At 43.2% G+C, this 22,492-nt stretch overlaps 1 protein-coding gene across 4 annotated transcripts in view; it reads right to left on the bottom strand.

Annotated features, from left to right (window-relative positions):
- Positions 1-22,492, bottom strand: part of SPTAN1 (spectrin alpha, non-erythrocytic 1) — a 174,162-nt gene that overhangs the window by 146,285 nt on the left and 5,385 nt on the right. For all 4 annotated transcript variants that reach the window (XM_030207917.1, XM_030207919.1, XM_030207918.1 and 1 more), the window contains 2 exons: positions 4,726-4,965; positions 4,514-4,639 (listed from right to left, as the gene is read on the bottom strand). In XM_030207917.1, coding sequence (XP_030063777.1) covers positions 4,514-4,639; positions 4,726-4,962 — 363 coding nt within the window. In that variant the 5' untranslated portion in view covers positions 4,963-4,965. Of the gene's footprint in view, positions 1-4,513; positions 4,640-4,725; positions 4,966-22,492 lie in introns of those variants that run through there.

Genomic DNA, 22,492 nt, shown 5'->3' on the forward strand with positions numbered 1-22,492 from the left:
CTTCCTCCAGTGGGAGGACGCCTTCAGAAGTTTCAGGAGGAGTGGGCCAAAATCACCTCACCAGTGGGTCCTGGATATTCTTACAGAATGTTATACATTGTAGTTTTCCCACCTGGTAGATTCTCTCTTCTTACAGTCTCCTTGTGGAAAAGGAACAAAGGCGCTCGAAGTTCAGTGCGCTGTAGCTTACTTGCTGGTGCTCCAGGCCATTGTTCCAGTTCCCCAGGCCGAACAGGGACAAGGCAGATAGTCTACTTCACCGTCCCAAACAAGGCACTTTTCATCAGGTCTTAGATCTCAAAGGTCTAAACCACTACCTCCAAGTGTCCCGCTTTCAAGTGGAGACATTAAAAGTCGCCATAGCCTTGGTTCAAGCGGGAGTGTTTCTTACCGCCCTTGATCTCAAGGAGGTGTGCTTGCATACACCCATATAGCTGCCGCATCAGAAGTTTCTACGTTTTGCAGTGCTGGGCCATCACTTTCAGTTCACGGCTTTGCCCTATGGTCTTGCCATGGCTCCAAGAACGTTTACCAGAGTTACGGTGGTGTGACATTCTTCCTTCGGTGCTAGAGAAGGAGAGTTCACCCATATCTCACTTGGTTCATTTGTGGGTCATCCTATTCAGACAGCATTGTGGCAACGGACAAAGTTGTCCATCTTTTGCACTCGTCGGGTGATCAATTTTGAGAAGACTACCCATCACAGACGATGGAACTTCTGGGCGTTCTATTTGACACAGCACGGGAGAGATCTTCACGGAGTGCAGGTCAAAGGTCGTCCAACAGATTCCTCTTCTCCTCAGTCAAGGCAGGCCCAGGAGCCTAGGACAAAGTCCAGGTTCTGGGGTCAATGACAGCGGTGATGTAAGTTGTGCCATGGCCAAGGGCTCATATGTGGCCGTTACAGGAATTTTTTCTCAGTCACTGATCTCCAGTGTCACAGAAGTATGACCTTCATCTTCCTTGGTCACTGGTTGCCAGACATTGCATTGGTGGTTGTCACCCAGGAATTTAACCAGAGCTCCCTTTTCGCTTAACACAATGGAAGATGGTGACAACAGACACCAGCAAGTCAAGTTGAGGAGCTCATTACAAGTTCCACCTGGCACAGGGCACCTGGAAAGAACAGGAGTCTGTGGTCAATAAATCGCTTGAATCTCAGGGCAGTACTCCCTTTGTAGCAGGAGCCCCAGTCCAAGTTTTCTCCCACAATGCGATGGCAGTGACATATCAACAAGCAAGGAGGGACCTGCAGTCACCAACGGTGATGGAGGAAGCTGCCCTTGTCAGTTGGATGGAAAAAAAAAAAGTCTTCTCTGCTTATCGGCAGCTCATATCACTGGGTCCTTGAATGTGGAGACAGATTCTCAGCAGGCACTCCTTGGACCCAGGAGAATTGGAACTGTCCATCCAGTAGTTTCAGCTGATGTGGACTGATGGGGTTCTCCGCTTCTGGACTTGGAGACAAAAAGGAATGTTAAAGTACATAAGTTCTTCAGCCACTGGAAAGAATTGGGCTCGATGGGGAATGCCCTGACCAGAGACACCTACTATATTTCTTCCCTCCTTGGCCCATGGTAGGCCACATGTTGAAAAGGAACGCAATGCACTGGGGTTGAATAACTCAGCCTCAGACTGGCCATGAAGGCCATTGTATGCGACCCTGTTTCAACTACTGGAGGGGGGTACTCTCCTCTTCTGCAGGTACACAGCCTACTGAAGCAAGGTCTGGTGCTCAGAGGATCCACGCCTCTGTGATCTTACAGTTTGACCACTTTTAAAGGAGTCTGTTGAGACTAAAAGGTTATTCTGATTCGGTCATTGCTACTTTGCTTCAGGCTCAGAAACGCTCTACAGCCATGGCATAGGGAAGGGTGTGGAAGATGTTCAAGGGCTGGTGTTCCAAGCATAGACTTTGTCCCTTCTCTGCTCAGATCGCATACATTCTAGCATTTCCCCAGGTAGGTCTTCAAAAAGGATTGGTGTTGGGTTCACTAAAAGTTCAGGTTATGGCTTTGGATTGTTTCAGGGGCTGGCTACAGAGGACCTATCTTGCAGCTCATCTGGATATTGAGATTCTTGCGGGGAGCTGATTACAGCCTCTCTTTTGTACGCAGTGTCCAGAGTAGAACCTTAGTCTTTCAGCTCTTCAGAAGCCTCCTTTTCAGCCTCTTCAGAAGCCTCCTTTTCAGCCACTTCAGAAGGTCTCCTTGAAAGACCTTACTGTAAAGATACTGTTCTTGGTGGTCTTACTGTAAAGACACTGTTCTTGGTGGCTGTTGCATCAGCACACAGGGTTTCTGAGCTTCAGGTTATCTTGTCAAGATCCCTTTCTTCGCTTTCAGTGGTAGGGGGTCTCCCTGCACACAGTCCGTTCCTTTCTTCTGAAAGTGGTATCAGTATTTCATCTCAGCCAATCTGTGGCGTTTCTGTCCTTTCACAGAAAGGATGAAGAGGCTCCATATTCTTCCTTGAAGCTTCTTGATGTGCACAGTGTGCTGATTAGATATCTGAAGTCAAATGGAGTTTTGAAAATTGGACAGAGCTTTTTGGTAAACAGAGGCCAAGCCCACAATTGCTAGATAACTGAAGGAGACTAATGTGTCAGCTTATTTACTTGTGGGGACGCAGGCCTTGCAGGTTCATTCTATAAGGCATACAGAAACATCCTTACTGCCTCCAGTGGGTATTTGCAAGACGGTGAAAGTCGAAGTTGCATATCTTTGCCTAGTACTACAGGGTTGATTTTGAGGCACACTTGGGAAGCCAGTTTGGGGGCTTCGGACCTCAGGGTGGCAAGGCCAGGATCCCACCCATTCTAGGGATTGCTTCTGAACATACCACAGGTTCTGGAATAGTGGGAAGTTAAGTAATGGAAGGAAAAATTAAGCCTTACCAGATAATTTTCTTTCCATCAGTCCTTCCCACTATTCCAAAGGCCCGCCAAAAGCGAGATGTTTACTCAGTACAAAGTAATGGGTCAAATAATAACTAACCCTGCATGGTGCTTCTTGCATATCTCCTGTTCTCTACAAGTTGTCCAGAGATAAGAGGTCCGCGTGTTTTGCTCATTTGGTTAATGTTAGATTAGCAAGTTGTTTAAGGTTGTTGCATTTATTTTGAGTTTCTCCTTACTGCTTGTCTATGTAAACTACTAAGGAACTGGACTGGATGCCAAGAAATACGTCTCAGTTCAGTTTTCAGTTCTCCATCTCCACCTACTGGTTATGGGCAACTATTCCCCATAGGTTCTGGAATAGTGGAAAGGACTAATGGAAAGAAAATCATCAGGTAAGACCTAATTTTTCCTTGCATTAAGATATTCAAGGGATATATACTGAAAAGCATAAATGACACCCAGATTATAGGCAAGAAGAAAGCCTTAGCAGCTGCAATTCTCAACGCTGTCTCAGTGAGGTAGAAAGAAACACTCAGACAGGCATAACATCTCATTAAGAATGAGTCACCTACTCGGATGTGGGACCCCACTTGAATGGCAGTTACTTTGGGGCGCTGTGCAGTCCTGTATGGTGTGAAAGACTAAAACCATGGACAGACAGGTTACCAATGCAGGCACATAAAATCATCAACAGTATAAAGTCCACTACAGAATGATCACAGATGAGCTTGCACATTTTGTATCTAATGGAGAGCAACCTATTTCTTCTGGAAGATATTAAGCGGTAAGCATTTACTCATATGGGATTCTAGAAGTGCCATGATCCTACAGTAACTGGGCTAAGTGAAGGAGAAATCAGAAAAGGAAAAATTCTTGAGGTAGTTCTAAATGAAGGTTCATGGTGCTATAGTCTATTAGACTCCAAAAGCAACATGAGAAACCACCAGAACAAAAAATAAAAATAAAAATCACTCTGTCGTTTTATTGGAGCTTCTAACATAAGAGTTGCCATACAGGAACAGACCAAGAGCCAGTATCCTGTTTTCAACAATACCCAGTCCAAGAAACAAGCACAAGAGTAACAAGATTCTATGTTGTTATTTGGTTTTTGTCACCTTTGTAAAAAATAAAATAAAACAAAAATTTTAAACTAAAAAAAAAAAAAAAAAAACAACAACTACATTAACTGCTTTTCCACTTGCTCAGGCAATGAGTTCCAGAGCTTTAGCATACATGAAAAAATCATTTTCTCCTATTTGTTATAAATGTGCTAATATACTTCATGGAGTGTCCCCTGAAACTCTGGACATTTTGAAAGACTAAACAATTGATTTTGCCCTCTCCAATCTCCTGCTGACAAGTTTTAAACCATTGCTGTTATAGATATGCAGACAGAAAACTCAGTTTTATTTTTGCTATTTTTTTTTTTTTTAGCACATGCTACAAAGCAGCACAAGGTATTTTGTTTTTCCCTCAATCTTAATGTAAACTGAAGTTTTACATTAGAATGAAACAAAATTAAAATGCACATCCCTAACCTTTGTAACTTGTAGAATTTACACATCATATCCCCTCACTTATACCTGAAGGAAACAGGTAAGATGCACAACATACCCGTATTGTTTCAGAAGAAAAGTGTCCCTCAGAGATCATCAGACTGCCTGTCTCATCCAGCTTGACAATGGCTCCTGCATTGGCTTGAACCTCAGCTTCAAAAGCTTGGTGCTTCTGCAGTTTCCCCTGTAAATACCAAGCAGCAGAATTAAACCAAAAGTGTACTAATAAAATGTGCTCTTACAGAGAGTCTGAGGCAGCCCAAGTCTTACCTGTAAGTTACTTGGGTCTTTGTAACTTTCATCTGAAGCGATCTGAAGCTTCTCCTGGATCCATTTTTCTAACTCATCTGCATCACGCTGGAAGAACTGGAATCGGTAGGAATCCTCAAGCTTCTGGCGCCTCAAACTTGACAGCTCTTTGAAACGAAGGTACCGGTCCAAGACCTGCTGGCGTCTCTCTTGGATGTCCTCTGCAGTCTCTAGCACTTTCACACCACTCGAATCCATTTTCTGAAATACAGAAAAGCCTCAGTTGAGAAATGTAAATGCCATACAATAAGGAATAGGTCTTTAAACTCTATATATAGGGAGGAAAATGAAGTGCTACTTCACTATACAAAGCCCAGAACACAATCTTTTCCCAAAATCTGACATGGTTCCATATATGTACCCTTGATATAGGCACTGAAGTGGATAACTGGGTTTTTAAGTGGTTGAGTGGAAGGCAAAAAAAAAAAAAAAAAAAAAAAGAAGTTCACTCTGAAAAAAAAGGGCATCACCAGTAAGTAGGTGCCAGGGATCATTCTTGGTCCACATCTTGACATTTTTGTAAGTGATATTACAAAAAGGGCTGTCTGGTTAAGATTTACCTCTTTGCAGATGACGACAAATTTGCAACTTGATTGTGGATAACATAAGGAGGGATCTAGTGAAGTTTACAGAACAGTTTAGAATTTAGTACCTAAGATTTAATGCTAACAAAGGTAGATTCGTATAATTGGGCTGAAAAAAAAAATCCAAGGAAGTAGCTTACAGCACAGGGGATAAAGTACTTTTATACATGAAACTGCAGGACTTGGGGTGACCATATCTGATGACTTAAGGTGGTGGCAAAAGATAAAATAAATCTTGGGAAGAGGAACGGCCAGCAATAAAAAGGAGGAGGTAGTGCCTCTGTATAAATCCCTGGTAAGACCTCATTTAAATTACTGTGTACAATTCTATAGCCCACACATTCAAAAAGAAACAGGATGGAGTCAGTCCAGAAGGCAACTACAAAAATGGATGGTGGTCATTATAAAGTATATGGGGACACACTTAAGTTCTAAATATGTATGCTTTGGAAAAATATGTTAGGTTTCCTATGTGGAATAAGTGTGCAAGATACAGGCTCTCAATTGAAAGGAAGCTCTGGAAGGTGGGGGTACAGGATGAAGGAGAAATAGATAGACTCTGAAGTATCTGAGAAAATACTTATGGAAAGGATGCATAGAATAACCTCCTGGTGGAGGTGGTGGAAAAAGCCTATCTGAATTCAAGAAAGCACAGGACAAGCACAGAGGATCTCTAAGGGATAGTAGACATTAGAATGAATTGGATAAGCCATATGGTCTTTATCTGCCATCATTTTCAATATTTAAATATGGTATTACTATTTATTGGTGTTTGCTTGCCTTTATGAAGAGATTCACCCAAGGTGGTGTACAGCAGGTACAGCCCGACAAATTTTACAATTTTAGCATTCTAAATTAAAAAAAATTTTAAAAGTCAGCACAATTCTCATTCTTTAACAAGCAAAGCTTGAACAGTTGACATCTTTATCATCTTAGTGAAACAAAAGCTCATTTGTGCCAAAGGTTTAGCCCACTTCTATATTAAGACTCATGCAGACACAATTTACTTTGCTCCCAGCTTAGCAAATCCAAAAATTAGCTACAGTTTAAACCTTCTTCAGGCACAGGAGCTCCTCAAGCACCCAATACAACCACAGAGCTGGTATGTGTGCCTTCCGAGCAACTGCACTAAGTATATGCTACTGCAGACTACCCGATTTCAGCTTTAACCTCAGAAGCTCAAATCTTAGATAGGTCTACTCACCTCTCCTTCTGTAAAAAGAAAACGTTACACTCCAACCAAAACAGCCTTGACAAACCAGAAAGATAAAAACATCAGCACATCAATGCGGAGCTTTCTAGCATATGAACCTGCACTAGTCCTTGAAACAAAAAGGTCAGATGGAAAAAAAGCAGCACGACACTCAAATGGAACTATAATTCTACAGAGCAAAGTTTACCCAGCAACAGGAAGGATACATGAATTTATTTTACATACCAAGGAGCTCAACACACACCAGCTTGGTGAGGGCCAAGGTTGGACATCCCCTAGCGTAGTGTTATCAACAAGCTTACCTTTATCTGCATTTTTAGTCATGCCATCAAAAAATGTAGCAGATTGGTGAAGCAACACTTCACCTGACAAAATCCACGCTGGCTTTGTCTTATTTAAACCATGCCTATGTATACAATTCAATAATTTTGTTCTTTATAATGGTGCTGGGCAAAACAGTACTCTTTAGTTTGTCAGTTTGCTCTATATCCTCCAGTTCAGTTATTTGTTTCAGTTCACTCCAATCTGGCTCTCGCCCTCTACATTCTACAGAAACAGCCCTTGTCAAAGTTTCCACTGACCTCTTCCTGGCTAGATTCAAGGGCCTTTACTCAATCCTTTCCTTCTTGGCTTATTTGCTGTTTTTGAGACTGTTGATCACTGCCTACTCCTTAATACACTGTTCTCAGATTGTGGGGCCCTCTCTTTATTTCTCCCATTGTACTAGTGTGTGTTCTAATAAATCCTCCTTTACTATCCCCCTCCCCCCTGCATGGAAAGGGCTTTCTGCAGCCCCGGCCCCTCCAAGGGCACCGCCGCCGCTCCCCCCTCTCTTGAAATGATGAGGGTAGGCCAAGGAGGAAAGAAGGGAAGTACCGAAGCCCAGCAATCAGCTGTTGCCTGCTGCGGCCAGTGCAGCGCCTTCACACCAGGGTCAGAGGTGCTGTGAGGGCCCGGTGGCAGACATGGAGGGGGGAGCGGCGGCGACAACCTCATGGGGGGGCAGGGCCACAGGGGTGCAGAGGATGGCGGGGAAGCTGTCATTTCAAGAGAGGGGGGAGCGGCGGTGGCAGCCTCGGGGGCAGGGCTGCGGAAAGCTTTTTCAATGCAGGGGGAATGGGGAGCAGCAGCGGTGGCGGCGACCTCAGGGGGGGGGGGGGCGTCAGAAGGGAAAAAAAGAAAGCAGTGCTCGTCAGGGACGTCCTTGAAGGACGTCAATGTTAGGCACAGCAGTCCCTGCCTAACGAGAGGTGCATGCCAGTGTTTACTACTTGCTCGTTAAGGGCTTGTTAAGTTTAGTGCATCTGGCCCTCAGTTGGCTTGAAGGGAACCATAGAGATGGGGACCAAAGCAGAGAAGGAACCGCTGAGGTGGTCTGATACAAACTCAGGCCATGGGGGAATGTCCAAGAAAGAGAACCTTGTGCCCATAACTTGAACCTATTCCCATATCCTGGACCCATATCCTGATAGGGAAAGTAAAACCTGACTTGGGTTGGCATCTGTTGCTGAGAAGCAAAAGAAAGAAAGGACTTCCCAAGCTTATATGGAACAGCACTCCCTGATAAGCCAAGATTTGTGAGGGAAACAGCTGACTCCTGGTGACACTGATTACCAATCCTAAGGACTGAAGACGAGTAGGTACCTTGGATGACGTTTGCAGAGTCTCTTGATAGAGAGCTGCAAATCAGCCAGTCACAAGGTACGGATGAACCTGAAATCCATCCACACGAAGGAAAGCTGCCACTACCACCATGACCTTGCAAAAATGTCCTCGGCAACATGGAAAGGCTGAATGACATGGTCATAAATCACTAAGAGCCCTCTGCAGTAAGGAGCACTGGGAAAATGAAAGTTTCCTTGAGGTCCAGGGAGGCTAGAAACTCTCCCCACCAGACAGAACTATTACACACTGCAAGGTTCCCATTGTGAAAAGTTGAACTGTAAACACCCTAGACTCTTATGATGTCCAAACTCAGTTCAAAGGAAGCTCCCTGGCTGGAACTACAAAGCAAAGGGAACAACTTTCCATTCCCCAATTGCAACTGGGGACAGACTCAACTGTGCCTAAAGGAAGAAACGTTGGCAAGGTGGCAAAAAATGCCTGACAGCGTTTGAGCTTACATGTAGACTCCAAGAAAAATCTGTAGTGAAGTCCAGGTTGTAACTGTGCGATAGAAAAACTAAGACATCTGAGCTGAGGTAATCTTGGTCCACTCCCCATGAAACCAGTACAGAGTCCTGCCTGAGGAGTGAACTGAGACTCCATCATTGGAAGATGCAGCAGGCACAGGTTGACCTGGAGTTGAAACAGAGCTCATTCTACCAGCAGCCAGGTGGCTTGTCGAAGTGGAAACCCTGAAAGTAGTTTTCCTGGCCCCACAAAACCTACAACAAAACCAAGCGGATTAAAAATCATCCTTAAACTCGTCCCCTAGCAATCTCCGAGACTTGGAAGTCCCTCAGGTCTTTACCCAACTGCCCTAGATCTTCTCCAGTCCCAAGATTACTGCCAAAAGGCGGGTTGCCAAATGTGACTTGGAAGTCACATCAGTGGTCTGAAGCCTAAGCCAATGCTAACTTCTTGCAGGTAGGGACAAGAATTGGCTGGTGTGACTGTGCACTATAACTGCTGCGCATTGGAGCTAACAAGTGCGGCTGAGAACCAGAGACAGATGGCGTAGCAGAATATGGCTGTTGCACCATTGCGCACTGCAGTGGGTTGTAAAGCAGTACCCCTAGAGCTCTGTGCTTACTTTCAGCTGATTGCAACAACTATTAAGCTACCTCTACACTGAAGTAGTTCCTGGACCTCTCCTCATGAAATTTAGATACCACATACCATGAAAAGATGCCAAAATGCCATAGAAGCAATTAGAGGTACCTGGTACGCTGCAGATACCAGGGTAGCTGAGGCTAGTATGCAAAGGTGTGGCCAGTATCAGTGTGCAAAAAGAGAGAGAGAGAAAGAAGGGCAAACTTTAGTACAGTAGAGTTCTGATAACTGTTCCAGTCATGCAAGAACTGCTTGGCCAGGCAAGCAATATGAGAGAATGAAATAAAATATGCCCCACTGGAAACCTAGCTGAGCCCACCGTTTCTAATAGGATTTCTAGCCTGTTATAAACCATGACATTTCACTGCTTTGTCACCCTCTGATCACCATGCATATCTCCCTGTCCCCCGCCCTCTCTGTTTCTCACCTAGCCCACCCCTCCCTCATCCTGTCAGACTGTCACTGAAATATTTTGATATTTCACTTATACATGCTGTTACTTATCAAAATTTGCTTATTTCTGATCTGACAAAGAAGGGCTACCTTCGAAAGCTAATCAGAAAATGTATTAAGTTAGTCCAAAAAATGATACCTCTTTAAATTTTATTTTATTCTATTTCTATTGACTGGCTAATAGGATGGATAAAACCAGCCATGAACTTGTAACCTTCAGACTGAAAGGCCAGCCACCCTCCTGAATAAAACTAGTTTGATGTAAACAGTACACACAGAGCAAACGCCACCAAGGCAACACAGAGGGTGCAGGATTACCATGTGTCACAGTGATGACAGTTTCCTTGTCTGTGCTCACCTCGACCTCCGGTGGCCAGAACCAGTGGCTGCTATGAACTGTCACCCATTCCAGACTTCAGTCCGGTCCGAATCTTCCAGGCTGCCAGACTTGCTTCTCTTGTTTGCGCCTGAACAACACCCGTAGCTGCCTTGTGATTCCTGCAGCTAAACTTCAGCAGCTGATGGGTTTTACTAATCACCTGGAAACTTCTGTGTTTGCCTTTGCATCGTCTAAGGTCCCTGGTTTGTTGGTGCTTTGTTGCACTTCTGCCTAGTCTGGTTTCTTGTATAGTTCCTTGTCTGATTCTAGTTAGTCTGTGTGTAGTTTACCTTAGGTTTATTGCTTGTCTCCTAGTCTTGTTTCTAGTTTGTATTTCTGTGTCTAGTGCTTGGTTGTCTGTGTCTCTTGCTAGTGGCTACCGGGCAACTTTCAGTCCTGATTCTTTTCTGTGTTTCTTGCTAGTGGCTGCCTGGCAGCTTTCAGTCCTGATTCTTGTCTGTCAGTATTTGTACCCTGTTTCAATGGCTGCTTGGCAGCTTTCAGTTCCTGTCCTTTAGCTTGTCCATTTTCCTGCCTTGTGTAGTATTGTCTGTCTGTGAGTCCTAGCCCAGTTTCCTGCCTTGCTGCCCATATATATTCCTTTCCCCTCTGACCCTCAGTCCCTGTTCAGCCTAGTTGGTATCCAGTGCTTGCCCTGTCCGGTAAGTCCTGCCAGCCGCCTGCATCCAGGGGCTCAACTCCTGGAGAAGGGCGGTCAAGTGCAGGTGAAGGCTAGCTGTTTCTGTCAGTGTTCTGCCTTGTCTCTGATTTGGGGGTGGTTTTGCCTGCCACTGCTGCTCCTCGGCAGTAGCCCAAGGGTTCACGAACCTAGTTTCTGCCTTGAAAACGTGACAACCGAGAGAAACTTGAGAGGCCTGCACTAGCCTCAAAATGTAACATTTCTCACAGAAACATGGGAGTCAACAGCCCTAAGCCTGACTAAACAAACTGTATACTGCCATGCTCTGAGAAAAGGGAAGAGGGAAAGAGTGAAAAACCTAGAGTAGGATCCCTAATCCTGATCCCTTTCTCCCCTCCATTAATGATGTACATACACCCTGAACTTCCTTAAGGAGGGTCCAGAAATATTCTTAGTGTAAATCACCTAGTGAAGAACAGACATCTTTACCAGAAGACTTTCAGATAGTCAGTACTTTCCAAGCTGCAGCTTAAGGCCCTCGCTGCCGCAGAACAGCTACAGGGGACTAATATGTCTCTGACCTCGCCCCTGGAAAGTTGCAGGAGACCCGAGGACTCCCACAGGAGTCTGCAAACCACCCCAGGCCTCCTTTCTTAGAAGCCCTTAAATATGAAGAAACTGGAAGTAATCCACCCCAGTTCCTCAGTCACATTTCTAAAAAGCCTACATATAAAACTGCCTGAATCGCAAGCAAATCAGGCCCCAGGAAAGCGCTGGGGCTTCAGCATTGCCATGTGGAGTGGCAAGAAAGATGGTGCCCTCAATCCTGACTGCCCTGCGCCCACCAAAATGAGCCGGGAGGGAAGGAGCACACCGCTCCACGGAGTAGGGCTGTACGGTGGATCTCCAGCACGGGAAACTGCAGCAGCCCAGTGGCTCCCACACTGGGAGTCACATTTGCTGTGCCCCACCAGCGCAGATAGAATAATGACTACTTGCCCCCTTGGGAATCGCTGTCGCATGCCAAGTCGGTCCTCATACCATTCAGCCAGTACTGCAAACTGGCATGAGCTTGCTGTGCTGGACATGTATCAAATATATGTGTATTATTTTAAAATCTATGTGTGACACTTCAACCTATGGTTTGATGGAAATTTTTTTTGAAATTCATTGATTTAAACTCATATTGGTTTTGTATTTCTTATTTTTAGACATCCTTGTTCTTTACAATTTCATTGTAATTCAGCTGTTTCAGCCATTCCAACCAAAGCTGATAAGTATGTTTTTAGAGTATCATTATACTTATTATATTCATCCTTTTTTTTTTTAATTTGTTGTATTATGTTTAGTTATTTATGTCAATATATTTGTTTATTTATAGACCCCTGATGCAGGCCGGTGTGGCCGAAACACGATTTGTGTCGGGCTTGATTTTAATAAAGACATTGTTTGGGAAGACATTACATGTGAGAGGACTCTTTTTGGATCCACTGTGTGTACCTGGTGCTCTGCTGGACAAAACAGACAGTTTTTGTTTTTTTGTTTTTTAAAGGCAGGAAAGGACGCCGAAGCAAAAGAAACCTCAGACTCCTTTTAAAGTCAGGAGAGTGAGAACCACAAACCCTAGTCAGGCAGAGAGGTGGGGCTGATGGGGGAGGAAGAGGGGGACCTGGCATCACCAGGTGTGCACCCAAGTCCCAAGACCAGGACACCTCAGACCCCAGAAGCTCGACTAGACCCAGGGGACCAGGCCAGGAGCCAATCAATCCAGAGCTGGAGCTGAACAGATATGACCATCTACCTGCTAGATAGAGAGAATACTGAAGTTAAGGTGACTGCACATGACCACATATAGAAAACCTCTGAAGCTCTCTATCTCCACCTGCTGGTAGAGGGACATAACCCACAAGTCTCTGGATTGATCTGTGGGATGCTATGGAAACCTTTTTTTAAACCCAGAAACACAACCGCAATGAGTTCCAGTTTGTCTTGTATAGATCGTAGGTGTTGAACAGATTCTGTATAGTATTGTTACACATAAGCAGTTGTAGAATCCATTTTCTTGCAACTCTTAACTGGAAAAGGAGAACCCAGAACACAAAGCTCAAACCTGCAGCCCAGCTGCCTAGGACAAGAAGGGTGCTTGAGGTTGCTGACTCTCTCCTGAGGGCCACAAAGACATCTGCCAATGACACATAGCTGCAAGTAGAATAAGTTGCATAGCTTTCATCAATCCTAATTTGCATATTTGACAGGTGGCCATGCCCACTTCTGACTGTCAACCAATCAGCATTGAGGACCCATCTTAACCCTGCCCACTTCCCCACCAAAGCCATTTCCCTTCTGCCCACACCACAGGAAGTGATGACATATCCCTTTCCCTGATGGCGGCACCCACCGCTCCTCCTGAAAGGAGAAATGACAGCTCCCATATTCCCCTGTGCAACAGAAGTGACTTCAAATCCAAACAGTGATGCCCATAGTCCTGCACATGAAGTTAACAGCAATATGGCTGATACCAGGAAACACTGAAAAAGATGCGATTTCACCCCAAGACAAATTCCACCAGAAATCCCCTACAGTCACTGGGCATGCACAGTGTAAATAAAATGTTGCTCTTTATAGCCCTCACATTCATTTTATTTCCTCTGCCCTTGTGTCAAGTCTGCCTATCTGTGTTTTTACAATCACCCAAGCCAACACTGCAAGCTATTTTGTCTCTCAGGACCTACCTCTGTTTTACAACTTACAGCAATTACACACAAGCTGCCTTTTTTTTCCTCCACATTGTTTCTGTCTTAAGAGATCAGTGATTGCAAACTGCTTAATTTCCTTTTTTTTTCCCTTCCAACGGAATTTCAAGGTTCCTTCTTGTCCTGAAAGAATCTACTCACAACCTTCCAGACCTAAACCACAGCACTTCCTTTTTTATAGCCATAATACACATCACACAGGCAGGCCTGCTGAGATTTACAATCTAGGAAAGATTCTAGAATTGCAGTTTGCTCCCTTTGTGCACTGTTTACAGTTCATATTTCTCAATGGCTCATTTTCTCTATGTATTATTACAGTCCACTCCCCATGGTGAGTGGACAGGAAGGAGGGGTTTGCTCCATCATGACTTAATACAGGCATTCTCACCCTCCTCCTTTTCCTACTGACAAAAACCTAGTTACCATAACAACCCATGCCAGCTCCCCCCACCAGACATTCCAGAGCACAGAACAGATGTCAGCAAAGGGGAGTATTCCTCCCCCAATCCCTCCACCCCCACTTCCACACAGCAAAAGGCTTTAGAGCTGGAGCTACATTAGCGAAAAACAGACACTACAGTATCTGAACAATGTACAAGCTGTGCAAACATTTGTTCATGAGCAGGGTAAAAAATACCCACTCTCTGGTACAACATATGCTCTAACATTTTGCAAAGTGAGAGGGAGCAGGAGAGCACAGATCTTTGTCTTTCAGAAAATACATGAGAAAAATCAATGCTCCTGCCAATATGAGATTACACATTCTTCCAACACAAACAGCAAAGCAAAGCTGTAATCAACAGAATATTTTTTTCACATATAGATAGGTGTGGAGAAAGTAAATGTGGGTTTACTTGAAAGTAAAAGGGGTTTTGTACTATTTATTTAGATTTTGCTCATACCTTTTTATTTATTTATTTTATTGCATTTGTATCCCACATTTCCCCACCTATTTGCAGGCTCAATGTGGCTTACATAGATTTGTTAACATTGTTATATAAGGCAATCAGATACAGTTATTAATGTGTAGCGATTAAGGAAGGGAGATCAGATTCAGTTAATAGTGTGTAGTGATTAAGGAAGGGAAGAGGGAAGAAGGAGGAGAGCTGTTAGGGTAGTTGTATATGGTGGGCAGAGAGGTGGCTTGGTGAGGTTATAGATTCTCATTGTAGGCCTTGTTGAAGAAGAATGTTTTCAGAGATTTTCGGAAGATAGTTGTTTCTTTGATTGCTTTCAAGTCAGTAGGCAATGCATTCCATAACTGCGTGCTCTGGTACGAGAAGGTAGCGGTGTGCATCAGCTTGTATTTGAGTCCTTTGTAGCTAGGGTAGTGCAGGTTGAGAAATTTCAGTAGTAGCTCAAGGTGAGTAACATTCAGGTACACTGGGTATTTCAATACGCAGCCCTAGAAATACTGAAGAGGTCAAGTTATGGTGGCAGCATCCTTTTTCCTGTGTTATACACATAGGATCTCCAAGGGACAGGAAAGGTTAGTAGATGGTATGGATGGGCAGACTGGGTAGGCCATATTGTCTTTATACTAGGATTCCAATACGCAGCCCTAGAAATACTGAAGAGGTCAAGTTATGGTGGCAGCACCCTTTTTCCTGTGTTATACAGCCAGTCCTAATAGCAGAAACAATTTGTTTCAAAAACTGTTAGAACACACCAATCATATGTTCAACATTAAGCCCAAATTGTGTGGTGTTAAGCTGGCAACCTATGTATAAAGGATTGGCATACATTAGTATCTCTTTATATGCTTTATTGATTCATTACCAGTAACATTTAATGATCAGATTTAAGAGCACTGTATACAATTCTGGAGACCACGACTTCAAAAAGATACAAACAGGATGGTATGGGTTCAGAGGGTGACTACTAAGATGGTTAATGGTCTTTATCAAACTCTAAGAAGCCAAAGATCTCAGTGTGAATACTTTGGAAGAAAGGCAGGAGAGGGGAAATATGATAAAGACATTTAAATACCTTTGTAGCATAAATTCACAGGAGACCAGTCTTTCAATTGAAAGGAAATTCTGAAATGAAGGCGCACAGGATAAAGGGAACAGATTCAGGAGTAACCGAAGGAAATACTTCAAGGAAAGGGTGATGAATTCATGGAATGGTGAGACTATATGAATTCAAGAAATCTTGGAACAAATACACAGATCTCCAACGGACAGGAAGGCTTAGTAGATGGTATGGATGGGCAGATTATTGTCTTTATTTACCTTCATTTTCTGTACCCATATTGGCTTTATCTGCCTTCTTGTTCTGTTTCTATATTTATGTTTTCCCCTCCAAACCCACCTCCCCGCTCCCCCCCGTTTTCTATTTCTGTTGATAGCTCTCATTCTCCCTGTCTCCTCAGCTCGAAACCTTGGGGTCATCTCTGACTCTTCTCTCTCCTTCTCTGCTCATATCCAGCAGATTGCCAAGACCTGTCGTTTCTTTCTTTACAGCATCCGTAAAATCCGCCCCTTTCTTTCCGAGCACTCTACCAAAACCCTCATCCACACCCTTGTCACCTCTCATTTAGACTACTGCAATCTGCTTCTTGCTGGCCTCCACTTAGTCACCTCTCCCCTCTCCAGTTGGTTCAAAACTCTGCTGCCCGTCTCATCTTCCGCCAGGGTCGCTTTACTCATACTACCCCTCTCCTCAAGACCCTTCACTGGCTCCCTATCCATTTTCGCATCCTGTTCAAACTTCTTCTACTAACCTATAAATGTACTCACTCTGCTGCTCCCCAGTATTTCTCCACACTCGTCCTTCCCTACATCCCTTCCCGTGCACTCCGCTCCATGGATAAATCCTTCTTATCTGTTCCCTTCTCCACTACTGCCAACTCCAGACTTTGCGCCTTCTGTCTCGCTGCACCCTACGCCTGGAATAAACTTCCTGAGCCCCTACGTCTTACCCCATCCTTGGCCACCTTTAAATCTAGACTGAAAGCCCACCTCTTTAACATTGCTTTTGACTCGTAACCACTCGCCTCCACCTACCCTCCTCTCTTCCTTCCCGTTCACTTTAATTGATTTGATTACTTTATTTTTTGTCTATTAGATTGTAAGCTCTTTGAGCAGGGACTGTCTTTCTTCTATGTTTGTGCAGCGCTGCGTACGCCTTGTAGCGCTATAGAAATGCTAAATAGTAGTAGTAGTAGTAATGTTTATCAGCGGTTTCCAGTCCATAAAGTAAACTTGGTCATTGTAGATGGTTTTTATGGAGTTTGCTTACAAAATTGATGAAATTGAGAAAGCTTTTGCCAAATACACGCACCACAGAAATGTTACTATTATCTACTGTCCAGAACATTTTTTTTTGCCAACACAGAAGCAGCCGCGCTATGAACCTTAAATATGTAAACTGCTTTAGTAGTACTATTGAAAAGTGGTATATCAAACGCATGACCCATATCCAAAGCAAATATGTGCTGCTTTTTAAGAATCCTATAAATAAAGAGCACATGGCAGCTCTCACCAAACGTATCCAGGAATGTCACACTTAAGGCCTTGGAGGATGCTATCAGAACTGTTATCTAGTCAAGGATTTGATGACCTCACTTCCTTAGGGCTGCTATCTTTGATTTGAAGATATCACTTCCTAGCATATGGGGGTTTTGCGACCATCTTGAAAAAGGGCCATGGCTAGGGCAAATCCTCAGCCCTTGTTTTTATTCAGTTTCTATATTTTATTCATATACTGTGTTTGTTATACTATCATTGCTTACCTGTAGTTTTAACTTTTTATGGTACTCGGGGACAGCTTTTTAACACGGTTCTCAAACAGCATTTGACATAACACCTTTTTAACCTGCTATACGTTTTACCCATACTTTGTGATAACCGGATATCACATGGACAGTATGTACTTTTATTATTTCTTCCTTTTTATGCCTGCTCCTTTATATATGTTTCAGGGTCTGGTATAGAGGGATCTTTATAGTATGGTTGTGAACTGTACAGACTACACTTTATTACGGCTATTTTTAGCAATGGATTTTTTTTGTTATAGCTTCATTATTTCTTTTTATGCTCTTCATATGCTACTTTATTTTATTTAAGTCTACAGATTGTCCTTTCATAATGTGTTACACATTACTACGCTTTTTACTTGTTATGGTCTCTTTACAATGTTTTTGGTAGTTTTAACTACTGTACATGTTTGACTCTCCTCAGCTTTCCTGTGTTTTACAAGTATTTTTGCACCAGATTTTAAACACCTCTCTTGCCTATAGAGGTATGATTTAGTTCTCCTCACATACAATTTCAAGGAATGTCGTTTTTTATGTTTAAATACCAATAAAATAACAATCCAAATAGCACTTACAAGTTGTTCAATTTTTTCCCCCCAGTACGTACCCTCCCCCCCCCCCCCCCCCCCCCCCCCATGAATAGAAACAAACTTGTTCCCAAGGGAAAAACCATTGAAGATAAAACAGCTATTAGGACTACAATACAGCAATTACATTAGAGAAAGGAAGGAGGCCTGTGTTCTGATAGCCTTCCTCAACTAGCCCCAACGTTCTGTTATGTTAAGTTCCATCCATTCTCCCCAAGAACCAAACAATTGACCATTCACCATCCTCTATATGATTTAGCTTGAATAATCTTCATGAGAAACACTGCAATATAGAGTAATAAACTTTCTCCCTAAAAATTTAAGATTTCCTCCCTCCCTTATTACACCCCCTCATTCCCTGGTCCCTTGTACCCCCCCTCCCACTGCCCTCCTCCAACCTCACCCCCAACCCCAAGAACCCATCTACTTCTCAAACTACTAAACATATTGGACAGCTAGAACTCCTAAAACTTCTGCCATTGTTTTTTAATCAGATTTTGTTTGAAGTGTATTATATGATTGATGTTTCCACTGATTGTACAGTCCACTGTTTTCCTTCTTTTATGCCTAGTTTTTCATATGTAATGTTTTGTATGCCCTCTGCATTTCTTTTAGTATAACATACAAAATGTATATATTTTGTTATTAGAGTTTGATTGTGAAGCAGGAAGGTTGTCCCTCCGAAACAAGAACCAGGTGCTCTGAATAAAGTGTGATTAAACATCTCCTGTGGTGGTTCACCTTTAGGACAGCCTCTACTTTCTCCTGCCTCTAGGGCAGGGTCATAACATCACTTCTGATGACATCATCAAAAGGGGAGGCATGTGGGCAGGAAGGCATGTGGCTTGTTAAGGAGTGAATGGGTCCGTTTGGCCCTCAATGCTGATTACCTGACAAACCTGCAAATTCAAATATGCAAATTAGGTTTATAAAGGCTATGTAAAAAACATACTACTGCTGACTTCCTGGACTATGGGCTAATATTCCAGGGACTGCTGAGCAGAGATGGCATCCACCTATTTTAACTTTATAATGAGGCCTTTACACTAAGACCACTGGGTAGCCATTAAATGGAAACAAAAAGTATATGCATTGTTTTCCAGATGTTGCCCTAACACCCAAAGAATAGGAAAGTCCAGGATGTAAATGCAGTCAGACTAGGCTGAGTTAATGGTTGTCATCAAGATAGTACACCAACCGCTATGACACATGCAGTTATACCAGGCTACAACCCTGTTCAGGAAGGAGAGGATAGAAGAAAGGGAGGAATGATATCCACAAATTTAAAAAATATATATTAAAGTAAGGAGTGCATGACTTACAAGATAAGGAGGCAGTACTCTGTGTTAATCTGCAGAGAGGACATTAAACATTTATATTGATGTGATACAACACATCTTTGCCAACAATGGAAGAGGACATATGTAATTGAAGACTTCTGCCAAACTATGAAAAGGAAGGTGTACTGCTAGATGTTGATTTGGCAATGCTGGGAACATCATGATGTAGTACCTTCTAGAAGTAGGGAGATCCAGGAGTCCCTTCAGGGAAAATTGTTCCAACAACTGGTTAACACCCTATGACGGATGGGAAAAATAATGGATCTGGTGCTTATGAAGGGGGAGTGTTTCTGATGTCAGAGTGACCATCTAGGATCCCGTTATCACCAGTCAGTGTGGCTCAGTACTTCAAGGAGTTGTCAGTTGTATGGGAAATCTAGGTGAAATAAAAACAGTGAAGAGTCCAAGATGGCCGCCAAGTGAATCGGACGTGTGCAAGAGCTCCTGCGATTAACTGCTAAATTTTTCTCTGATGCCGAAAAGAGGCCAGGCCCGCTGCCGCAACCTCCCAGCAGCAGAACCTTCCGGTTCATCCCGGGTCAATTGAAACATTCCTGCAGCGAACTCCGGATCCTGAATCGTCGATGAGTGGCCCGCTTGTTCAGTCCAGGACAGATGGAGATCCTGGGCAGAACTATGGGCTGGAAGTCACACTTAGCCCCGACATTAGATTAGGGGCTCTAATGTCCGCGTGGAAGCAGCTCCTCAATGGAGGTGTCCTCAGTCCTGGGAGCTGATCGAGCCCCAGGTACAGAACGACGGGAGGTGGATTATGATCAAGAGGGGGACTTGTTTACAAATTCCTCTGTCAGCTGCAGAGACGGCATTCACAATGCCGGGAGAGTTTGGAGCTACGAATCGAGAAGGAGAAACTACAATACAACAAGCTGAGGTACTGACCATTCAATTTACAACTTTATTCATTAAAACTCCTGAGGTGGTTTTGGACAATTTGTGGTCTTTAATTGCTGACTTAAGGAAAGTATTATGCCCTCAGGTACAAAAAATAAAGATATTTTAGTGCTAGAGGGGAAGATAAAAGAAACAGAAGATGGTTTAAAATCTGTGAATCAGCATGTTCAAAATCAAGAAAAAAAAAAGACTTTCAGCAAATGCAATTACTGCAAAGTAATATGGTTAAAGACTTGACGAATCTTAGGAGGAAGATGGAAATCCTTGAAAATTACTCTAGAAAAGTAACAACTTACGTTTTATAAATTTTTTTCTCAACAAATGACCATCTCTCCTCGGGAAATGATAAAAATTACATTAAGAAAATCTTGGGGGCTAGGGAAAATAATATCCCCCCCCCCCTTCTCACAGGTTTATTATCTTCCCACCAAGAGTGATGAAAATCAACAAGTTCAGAATAATCAGGTGCTAGATGTCTCCGCGTTGCTGGAAACATCAGACACAGAACAAGTAACAGCAGCTACTTTGGTGGCTACAGTAGCTTTGACACCAAATAAAATTTGGATTTTGAGGATGTTTTTCAAAAATAAAGAAAAAAACCTTTAAGGGTTTAAAAATTCAAATTTATCCGGATGTCTTAAGGGACACGCAAAAAAAAAAACAAAAAAAAACAAACAAAAAAAAAAAAAAGACAGCAATTTCTTCAAATTAAACCAGTAAGTGCTTCAGTTAGGAGCTACTTTTTTCCTTAAGTATCCATGTAAATGTGTGATCAAACACCAATCAGAGAAATTTGCTTACTACGAACCTTCTCAACTCGCAGCCTTTATAACATCTAAACAAAATGCTGGATGTTGAATTATCCAGCATTTGCTCTTAAGAAATATAGGATTTGTGCACAGCTGATAATTTAATTAGTATTTCCTTGATCTCCATGGTTTAGGGATCTTGGACTCGAATTGTGGACATGAGTGAGGTTAATAGAATAATTTTTCTTATATTACTTTCTGTATTAACATTTTAATTTAACTGAACTTGCTTTTCTGAAGGGCAAAAGGGCGTTAATTGTTCGGATTGGTCTTGGTAGAGCGTTCCAAATTTAATTGCGGTTCCTACCGGCTACAATAAATTTTGAAGCTGTTTCAGTGATATTTAATTGTTATTTCTTTTCTCCTCCAGCTTTTAAGGCACTGCCTATCCAACTGAAACAGTTTACACTTCTCCACCCCACTCACCCCCTCGAGTCCTACATCTTTCACCTGCTCTCTCCCGTCCACTTGATCATTTTCACTGCCCTGAAGCGTTCTCCCTTCAGCACCGGTGATTCACACAAACGTCTGCCAGCGAAGAAGCCTCTTTTCAGGCGCGTCCCGCCTACTTTAATGCAACTTCCTGTGTTCTGCAGAGGTGGGACGCGCCTGAGGAGAGGCCCCAACGCTGGTAGGAAGGCCTCTGTGAATCACCGGAAGGAGAACGCTTCAGGGCAGTGAAAATGACCATGCGGCCAGGAGAGAGCGGCAAAAGACGTAAGAGACCTCGGGCACTGCTAATGTAAGCAACAGCGGCTTGGGTGACAGCGGGCAGGAGGGAGTGAGGGAGGTGGGGAAATCCCAAATCGAGAATCCCGATTTTTTTTTACAAAACGATCGATAAATTGATTCAAATCGTGAATTGACCAGCATTACTGTTAAGTAATGCTGGTCAAGTCGTGATTCGATTTATTAACCAAGATGATATTTGTGAAAGAGTGATGTGCCTACTTGAGGGGAACACAATCTCCCATTGTTTCTGCACCATAGGGGAAGACAGCAGAGCCTTCGATTTCTGAAGATCAAGGCGAAAGACCAAATCTCAATATTCCTGAAACAGTTCTAAGAGGGAGGCCAGCGAAACCTGTGGATTAACCAAATGAACCAACAGGTCGTCCAAAGAGCTGCCACCTTAAAAGTCTATGAGCCCAGACATATATCCCTTCTATTTCCAGGTTAGAATTAATTTCCTGAATCAGCGGATCCAAAGTTAAAATAAAAAGTAAATTTGAGAGCAGACAACTCTTTCGTGTTCCCCTAGCCATGGGGATAAACCATCGACTAATATCATAGCTTGTAGTGCCTTGTAGAGGGTTTGGATCATAGAAAGAAAACGACCTTCGATACCATATTTCTGCAAAGTGACATACAGAAAATCCTAATGCACGCTGTCAAACACCTTTTCAGCATCAAAACTAATTAAGAGAGAGGGGCTACCCGTGCACTGGCGATATATATTCCAAAGAGGTAAGTATTCACCAAAGATTTTTAGAAATGGTTCTACCTTTCACAAAGCCCACCTG

This window comes from Microcaecilia unicolor, chromosome 6 (assembly GCF_901765095.1).
Source record: "Microcaecilia unicolor chromosome 6, aMicUni1.1, whole genome shotgun sequence".
Taxonomy (NCBI): domain Eukaryota; kingdom Metazoa; phylum Chordata; class Amphibia; order Gymnophiona; family Siphonopidae; genus Microcaecilia; species Microcaecilia unicolor.